We start from the raw sequence: 10,000 nt of genomic DNA on the forward strand, positions 1-10,000 counted from the left end.
CTTCCCTGTAAAGACCCGGAATGTAAGGCAAAGTAATTTTCCTCATCAGGCCACAACCAACCCAGCTGTGCTGTGTTTTCAGCCACTGGAGAAGGCCTTCCACTCAATCTCCCGCTTCACATGTTGGTGATTACAGTGGACATCTCAGTAGTAATGTTAGTATAACTCTCTCCATACGAACGGCGAAAGAGACGACGTTAACAGCGTTTCACCCCAGTTACCATCATCAAAATATTGCAAGCGGAAGGCTCTTATACTGAAGAGGTGAATGTTGACAAAGAATACCACAATTCTGACGACGGAAGCTAAAGGTTGGGTCATTCAGACACCCACTGGACATCCGAGGGGTCTGTGTAGAGGAGAAGAGAGGACTGGCCGTACTGAGTGAGTTAACTTTCAACATTTTGATTGCCATCATTTTTAACCCATTCAGACCTAGAGAGTTTACAGTCAGCCTCTGCAGGCTTGCGTGTCATTATGGTGCGGAAAAAAACCAAAAAAAACCAACCAAACAACAACAACAAAAACCAATGCAGAAACTGAACTGAAATCGAGTGTCTTTTCCTCCAAATTGACTTGTGTTGTTATCAGCTGGAAATGTACCTACTTTAGAAGCGTGTGTTTGTGTGTGTGTGTGTGTGTGTGTGTGTGTGTGTGTGCGTGCGTGCGTGCGTGCGTGCGTGTATGTCTCTATGTCTATGCTTAACAGTTCAAAGTGAATTCTTGTATCTTTAGTATTAGTAATGGGATGAAGGTGGCAGAAAGGTTAACACGCTCATCTCCCAATACAGAGTCAGCGAGAGTCTGGGTTCGAATCCCTCTCTCGCCCTTTCTCCAAAAATTGACTGTAAAATCGAACTGAGCATCTAGTCGTTCGGATGAGACGTTAACTCACTCAGTATGGCCAGTCCTCTCTTCTCCTCTACACAGACCCCTCGGATGTCCAGTGGGTGTCTGAATGACCCAACCTTTATTCTTTGTCAACATTCACCTCTTCAGTATAACAGCCTTCCGCTTGCAATATTTTGATGATGGTAATTGGGATGAAACGCTGTTAACGTCGTCTCTTTCGCCGTTCATATGGAGAGAGTTAAACCGAGGTCCTGTGTACAGCGCGCACTGGGTGCCGCACTGAAAAAGAACCCATGGCAACGAGAGTGTTCTGCTCTGGTGAAATTCTGTAGAGGAAATCCACGCTGATAGGTACACACACACACACACACACACACACACACACACACACACACACACATATATATATATATATATATGCATGCATTCAAGGCCTTGTTGGGCTATGCTGCTGGTCAGGCGTCTGCCTAGTAGATGGGGAGTAGCGCATATGGATTTGTCTAAACGTAGTGACGCCTCCTGTGAAAAACTGAAAACTGAAAACTGAAACTGCTTGTAATCTTCCTAACGTTTGGGACGTCGTAGCTATCTCAGCCTGGGTAAAAGACACTGGAGTAGTCTGTTCATTTTTGTTCATAATGTTGACTGTGTCATGATCATGTTTCAGTTTCAGTTTCAGTAGCTCTAGGAGGCGTCACTGCGTTCGGACAAATCCATATACGCTACACCACATCTGCCAAGCAGATGCCTGACCAGCGGCGTAGCCCAATGCGCTTAGTCAGGCCTTGAAAAAAAAAAGAAGAAAAAAAGGGTGAATAAATAATAGATAAATACATTATAAAAAAAAAACCCAAACAACTACTACCACTACTAATAACATGTATAAGGCGCAAAAACCTGATGAAGCCAACTATAAGTGTACATAGATAAATAAATAAATAAATAATAATTATAATAAAAAAAGTAGTAGTAGTAGTAGTAGTAGTAGTAGTAGTAGTAGTAATAATAATAAATAAATAAATAAATAAATAAGACAACAATGATGATAAATAAGCAAACAAAAGCAAAACATGGAGAGACACATTCACGCATACACCCACACATGCATAACAGACATGCACCAAACATGCAGCTTCACAGACACGAAAGCACAGTCAAACACACACAAACGCACATGAGCCCCAATACCCCCCCCCCCCCCCCCCCACACACACACACATTACCCTGCACCTCCTCTACCCCCCTCCTCCACACACTCATTTCCAGGCCACGCATCGCAGCCTCCACGGCACACACACACACACACACACACACACACACACACACACACACACACACACACACACACACACACACACACACAGAGATGAACACTTCCTTGTACAAGCACACACACATACCGCAAGAGGGATGGGAAAAGATCTCTTATGCCAAGAACGTGGCGTCTAGTGTGTTGCTCAGTCTACTGTATTTGGAAAAGCACACAGAGACTATGATTATGTCATGCAATAAAAGACTATGTCATGTAATACAGGACTGGTACATTTCCAACACTAATACCAACGCTCGGCTTATACCACAGTTTCAGTAGCTCAAGGAGGCGTCACTGCGTTCGGACAAATCCATATACGCTACACCACTTCTGCCAAGCAGATGCCTCACCAGCAGCGTAACCCAGCGCGCTTAGTCAGGCCCTGAGGAAAAAAAAAAGAAAAAAAAGAAGAAAAAAAGGTGAATAAATAATAGATAAGCTTACATACATAAATAAATAATAATTATAATATAAAAAGGTAGTAGTAATAATAATAAAATAATAATAAATAAATAAATAAGACAACAATGATGATAAATAAGCAAATTAATGTAAAACATGAAGACACACATTCACACATACACCAACACATGCATAACAGACATACACCAAACATGCAGCTTCACAGACACGAAAGCACAGTCAAACACACACAAACGCACATGAGCCCCAATGCCCCCCCCCCCCCCCCCCCACACACACACACACATTACCCTGCACCTCCTCTACCCCCCTCCTCCACACACTCATTTCCAGGCCACGCATCGCAACCTCCACGGCACACACACACACACACACACACACACACACATACACACACACACACACACACAGATGAACACTTCCTTGTACAAGCACACACACATACCGCAAGAGGGATGGGAAAAGATCTCTTATGCCAAGAACGTGGCGTCTAGTGTGTTGCTCAGTCTATTGTATTTGGAAAAGCACACAGAGACTATGATTATGTCATGCAATAAAAGACTATGTCATGTAATACAGGACTGGTACATTTCCAACACTAATACCAACGCTCGACTTATACCACAGACTGACACAACCCTTACAGTTGGGCCAACAGTAAAATGAGAGCTGTATGATCAATGGTTTCTCCCACTGTAATGGGAATTTATTTTCAGCTTTAATAATTTGTAAAAAGACAATGACTCTTAAACTAGGAGGCAAGATTGCATTTACTCTTAGTGTTGGAGCTTTGGGAGCTAGCTGGGCTTTGGGGACCATCCCAACTATGACTGTCTTAAGGCCCTCTTGGCCGAGAAAGTTGGGCAAGAATTCTCTACCCGCCCAGATAGTCGGGACAGCACTTGTTTCCTCTCCTGTGCTGATAATCGGTCATAACTGGACACGACTGGCTATCATACGATTTTCACCACAATGGAATATCCTTCTGAGACCGGTTACTGGACTAGACAGAATATTACAGCCGACCGTTCTATCAAAAAGCAACAATACGCATTAAAATGTAGTACAAAGTTAAGAGTCTTGGCAACAAAAGGATTCTGCAATGACCATGTATTCTTTTTTGCATTTAGTTATTTACTTATCTGTTTACTTATCTATTTGCTTTTGAGTTACATAGGCTGTAATGTATCCAGCAGATTATTATCTGTTATGAACATTCCACTATTATTTTCGTTTTATTTCTTTCCTTCGTGTTGTTGTTTTTAAGCGGTCTCACGACATTTCATGTGACAAGTATCTTGTCTACATAAATCAAAGTCTAATATCCGAAGCGTCGGTTTATATATATATATATATATATGTGTGTGTGTGTGTGTGTGTGTGTGTGTGTGTGTGTGTGTGTGTATGACATTTCCTGTGACAAGTATCTTGTCTACGTAAATCAAAGGCTAATTTCTCAAGCGTCGTTTTCTAAAGGAAAAAAAAATTTTTTTTTCGTTCAAGGAGCGGTTTAACGGTTTTTCCCATTGAAAGTACCTTACCAACGTGAAACAAAGACTATCATCTGAGACGTTGTCGGTGTCTGTGAAGCGAGCTCTCAAAGAGGCGGAATCATTTGTCACAGGATATCATCCTCTTCCCGTCATGTGCTCTATAGTGAGTAGTTCCTTGTGCCTGCATCCGACCTTGACCCTGAGCTATCTCGTGCTTTTGACCCTTAACTCTCTCCACACGAACGGTGAAAGAAACGACGTTAACAGCGTTTCACCCCAATTACCATCATCAAAATATTGCAAGCGGAAGGCTCTTATACTGAAGAGGTGAATGTTGACAAAGAATACCACAGTTCTGACGACGGAAGCTAAAGGTTGGGTCATTCAGACACCCACTGGACATCCGAGGGGTCCATGTAGAGAAGAAGAGAGGACTGGCCGTGCTGAGTGAGTTAACTCGGGGAAGTATAGTTGAAGTTATAGTTGTTTTGGTTATAAAAAAAAGAAGAAGAAAAAAAGAAAAGAAATAAAGAGCCGCTTACTGTGACATCGAGTGGTGAAGATTGCTTTGTTTGTTCGTTTGTTGTTGTTGTTGTTAATATGGCTCCGTCATCTGCGCCGTTTTGGTGATTTGAAATGGGACAAAAATACGGAAAAAAAATTGTTAGGAAAGCACAACAGCGCCTGTACTTTCTTCGGCGCCTAAAAAAATTTCGGAATTAAAAAAGAAATCATGGTTGATTTCTACCGAGCAGTCATTGAAAGTGTGCTAACCTTTGCTATTACTGTTTGGTACGGAAACATTTCCAAGGCAGAAGTTGCAGCCCTTAACAGAATCGTAAAAACTGCCACCAAGATTACCGGGTCTGATCTACCTTCTCTAGAAGACATAATATTATAAGCGGCTACTCAAAAAAGCAAAATCAATCAGCCAGGACGAATCACATCCAGCTTTTGGGATTTTCGAGATGCTCCTCCACACCATACCATACCACACCATACCATACCACACCATACCATACCATACAAAATCATACCATACCTTACCATACCTTACCTTATCTTACCATACCATACCATACCATACCATACCATACCTTACCTAACTTCATGTCATCTTTTCTTTTCTGATCTTGTCTGATCTGATCTTATCCTAATCTATGCTATCTAACCTTATTGACGTTTGTCGCCGAAGCACTCAAGGCCCCAACACTCACCTGCTGGGGGTACCATTCAGACACTGCGGCCCAAAACAGACAGACAATTGTGGCGGTTCTTCGTTGCTGCCCTACATGCACGAGCGGGCACAGTGGACAGCAACTAAGTAAGTAAGTGAGTGAGTAAGTAAGTGAACGGAAGAAGACACAAAAAGCAAGATTGACTGCCCCTGTTGGGGGACAATCTTCTGTGCGTGAAAAGAACAGAACGATGGGTGTAATAGCCGAGTGGTCAAAGTGTTGGACTTTCAATCTGAGGGTCCCGGGTTCGAATCTCGGTAACGGTGTCTGGTGGGTAAAGGGTGGAGATTTGTCCGATCTCCCAGGTCAACATATATGCAGACCTTCTTGTGCCTGAACCCCCTTCGTGTGTATGCGCACGCAGAAGATCAAATACGCACGTTAGTTTCAATTTCAGTTTCAGTAGCTCAAGGAGGCGTCAGTACGTTCAGACAAATCCATATACGCTACACCACATCTGCCAAGCAGATGCCTGACCAGTAGCGTCACCCAAAGATCCTGTACTCCATGTCAGCGTTCGGTGGGTTATGGAAACAAGAACATACCCAGCATGCACACCCCCGAAAACGGAGTATGGCTGCCTACATGGCGGGGGCAAATAAACAAAAACGGTCATACACGTAAAATGTTACATGTCTGTCTGAGTGTGTATGTGTGTGCGCCTGAAATCTGATTGAATGACACAGGAAACGAATGATGAACGTCCAGTGGCAGCCGTCAGTCGGCTCTACCCAAGCAGGCAGCCTGTCGTACAAATGACCCTGAGTTTGTAAAGCGCTTAGAGCTTGGTCTCTGACCGAGGATAGGCGCTATATAAGTATCCACATCAATCGATCAATCAATCAATTTGTTTGTTGTTAACCTTCAGTCTTTTCTCTTTTTGGGGGGCTTGGGGGGGGGGGGGGGGTCGCTAAATGCTCTGTACTGTGCCCACGGCAACTGAGGTTCTGGCGCACAGCGTGTATACTATTATTTGTACTGATCAACCAATCAGTTTATTCCAGCAGCATCCAGTTTCAGTTTTATTAAGAAGGTGTCAGAGCTTGCAGTGCGGACAGATCCACATACGCTACACCTCATCTGCTGTTGTTATCTTTTTTTTTTTTTAAAGGGGCAATAGACGCGTGCGCTGCCCTTAGCATGAACCCAACGCCCTGACTAATTAAAGGCCTTGAGAGCCTATCCTTAGTTAAACAAGTCATAGTGTGTCGTCCAGAGGTCGTCATCAGTTGTCGAACATCCTGATACATTCTAAATACTCAGTAAACTGCCACCCACAGAGTGCTGTTAGAATTAAGGGTTTAGTCACTAGGCACACACACACACACACACACACACTCTTCTCCCATATGAGGACACACACCGACAGATAAGCCTGCCTGCCTACTCATCCGTCGGTCCGACGGGAGACTCCAACACACACACACACACACACACACACACACACACACACACACGAGAATTAGTCACAAGAGTAAAAATAGTGCAGCCTTCCCAAAACACACGCTGATATCTCCGTTGCAATCAGGAATCTTCAGTCAAGGACTTCGAGAGGGCGTTGGAAAATTGCAGCCCACTCAGATAGTAGAATAAGGACACTGATGTGTCAACCAATCAATAAGGACACTGATGTGTCAACCAATCAGAAAGCCCCTTTCTCTCTCTCTCTCTCTCTCTTTTTTGGTCACGCTAACTCGCTTGATGAGAGTAGTTTTGTTTTTCTTTTGTTTCTGGATGCTGTTGACTGAAACAACTCAGAACTACTGTAACTGAATTTTGCTGGGTTTTTAAAATTATATATATATATATATATATCTAAAGGAAGACAGATGCACAGGATTTCGATTAGCCATTGCTGCTCAGCTCAGCTTCCCAGCACGCCAGCCAGCTTGCCTTCAAGCGAATAGCCAGGAGACCTGTACAAAGCCAATGACAACCACAAACCCGGAAGAGGTAGTAGAATAGATATAAGATTCGCCAGAAACTTGTCCCTTCTGGAACTGCTGTACTGTAGACAGTGTGGTGGTGGACGCGGTGTAGTGTAGCCATGGGAACGCCGCGTGGGACGCGTGCCGCATTGCACGTGCAGATGGTCATCGTGGTGACGGCGCTGTGGACAGTCGGGGGTACAGAGGGCGTGTGTCTGCAGGACTTTGTCAGGTGAGACAGAGAGAAAGAGTGAGTGAGATACTGATTGAGAGAGAGTGTGTGTGAGAGAATGAGAGAGAGAGAGAGATAGATAGTGTGTGTGTGTGTGTGTGTGTGTGTGTGTGTGTGTGCAGGGAGAGTGAGGGATAGATATATATATATATATATATATATATATATGGAAAGAGAGAGAGAGAGAGAGAGAGAGAGAGAGAGAGAGATTGTGTTCGTGTAGGGAGAGATAGATTGGCAGACAGACATATAGCCTGGACAGATGAATAGATTGCCGTATTTGTTGAAGCTTTTCAACATGTACTTCGATGAATATTTGAGTGTATTCTGAGGAATGGTCAACAACAATTATTCAAGGTCTGTTTAAGAAAACTATTCCCGACACTGTAGACAGTAACATGGGGGACATTTCCCTTGCTGAACATGTGTAGTGAACTGTAGGCCTACAATTTTTTTTTATATACTATTGTATAGTCTGATAATGTGTTTTATATTGTATAGTTTAATGCTGCATAGTTTAATCATGAACAAAGACGTCACTAATTATAAATGATTCTTTAATTTCTGGTGTCTTCCCTGATGTATACAAAACTGTACTTGTTAAGCCCTTGCTAAAGAAAGCCACTCTGGATCACAATGACCTCAAAAGTTTTCGCCCTGTATCCAACCTTGCTTTTTTGTCCAAAATTATTGAAAAAATGTTTTCTTCCAACTTTTAGACCATTTAGCTTTGAACAACCTGTTCTCTTCTTTTCAGTCAGCATATAGATCTGCCCATAGCACTGAAACTGCTTTGTTGAAAGTAGTTAATGACCTGTTAGTGTCTGTTGATGAAGGTAAACTATCTGCGTTAACTTTGTTCGATCTGTCGGCTGCGTTTGACACAATAGATTTGAACATGTTTTTGGGATTCACTCAACAGTTCTGAGTTGGTTTTCTTCCTACCTATCCAACCGCTTCCAGATTGTCTCTGTTAGTAACTTTAAGTCTGATCCAACCCTGATCTCCTATGGTGTGTCACAAGGCTCTGTCCTTGGCCCCGTTCTTTTTGTTCTGTACACTGCTCCTTTTTCTGATGTCATTCCTGGCCATTCCGTTCTTCACCACTCTTTTGCTGATGATACTCAGCTACAAAAGTCTGCAGAACCAAACCAAGTACACAGTCTGATTCTGTCAATGCAGGGTTGTATTATCGATGTTAAATCCTGGATGACATTCAACAAACTAAAGTTGAATGATGACAAAACTGAAGCTATGATTATTTCCTCTGCAAGAATGTCCACATCTACTTCTTTTCCTGCCTCTATTGTGGTTGGTGATGCCACAGTTCAGTTTTCTAAATCAGCAAAGAACCTTGGAGTAATTCTTGACACAAACCTCAGCATGCATGCTCAGGTAGTAAATCTGATACGCATAGGCAATTGTGAACTTCGTCGCATCATCTCTATCCGTCAGTACATTTCTGTTGAAACTATTAAAACTCTTTTTCTGCTTTTGTGCAATCACGAATTGACTACTGTAATTCTCTACTCATAGGCTGTCCACATAATATTCTTCAGCGAATTCAGAAACTTCAAAACAATGCTGCCCGTCTGACTCTCAGTCTCACGTACTGATCACATTTCTCCTCACCTCCGCACTCTACACTGGTTCCCCATTGAAACGAGAATTAAATACAAAGTTGCGTGTCTCTGCTATTCTGCTTTCCACTCTGCAGGACCTACGTATCTTTCTGACCTTATCAGTGTTTACACCCCCGCAAGAAATCTCCGCTGTTCCTCTGATTGTTACCTTTTGAAACTTCCTCGTGTCAATACAAAAACCTATGGTGAACGTTCTTTCTTCTTTGCTGCTCCTCACATCTGGAACAAACTTCCTCTTCATATCCGTGCATCTGATTCTATTTCTGCTTTTCGCTAATCACTAAAAACTCATCTTTTTAAAACATATCTATAAGTACTCCCAGCTTCCTTGTTCTCCAACACCACCCATGTCAGCTCACTTTGGATGTATGTTGAGTGGGAAAGGGAGAGTGTGAGTGGGGGTAGGAGGGTGAGGGGGTGGGGTGATAAGGGGGGGGGGGTTGAGAAAGAGTGGTCATGGTTTTTTTTTTTTAATGTAACTTGTAATGTTTTTCTTTCATGTAAAGCGCCCTGAGCTCTTACAGAGAAAGGGCGCTATATAAATGTACATTATTATTATTATTATTATTATTATTATTATTATTATCATCAGCAAACAGACTTGTGACAACAAAGTGACTGGAGAGGGGCGGATATCTTATCCGCAAACAGAGCGCCATCGAAATCTTCTTCCTGTCGCTCGCTCTTAAACCTTTGACAGCTGTGGGACGTAGCACGTGTGACGTCACTGATGACATCATCAAAAGAAGGAAACTATCTCCTGAAGACTGAAACCTCACACATCTGACACAGAGTTGTATACCTCCAAGTCGTTTTCTCAGTTTGTAGGCTGACTTTTCAGGATATTGATTTATGACTTGAGACACCTCCCTCAGCTGT

At 42.8% G+C, this 10,000-nt stretch overlaps 1 protein-coding gene across 3 annotated transcripts in view; it reads left to right on the top strand.

The window, feature by feature from the left end:
- LOC143286563 (uncharacterized) overlaps window positions 1-10,000 on the top strand; it is a 31,798-nt gene that overhangs the window by 3,118 nt on the left and 18,680 nt on the right. For 2 of the 3 annotated variants that reach the window (XM_076594178.1, XM_076594179.1), the window contains exons 2-3: window positions 5,276-5,404; window positions 7,337-7,478. In XM_076594178.1, coding sequence (XP_076450293.1) covers window position 5,404; window positions 7,337-7,478 — 143 coding nt within the window. In that variant the 5' untranslated portion in view covers window positions 5,276-5,403. The remainder of the gene's footprint in view (window positions 1-5,275; window positions 5,405-7,336; window positions 7,479-10,000) is intronic. The other variant, XM_076594180.1, reaches the window with a different exon arrangement.

The sequence above is a fragment of the Babylonia areolata genome, chromosome 10 (genome assembly GCF_041734735.1).
Source record: "Babylonia areolata isolate BAREFJ2019XMU chromosome 10, ASM4173473v1, whole genome shotgun sequence".
Taxonomy (NCBI): Eukaryota; Metazoa; Mollusca; class Gastropoda; order Neogastropoda; family Buccinidae; genus Babylonia; species Babylonia areolata.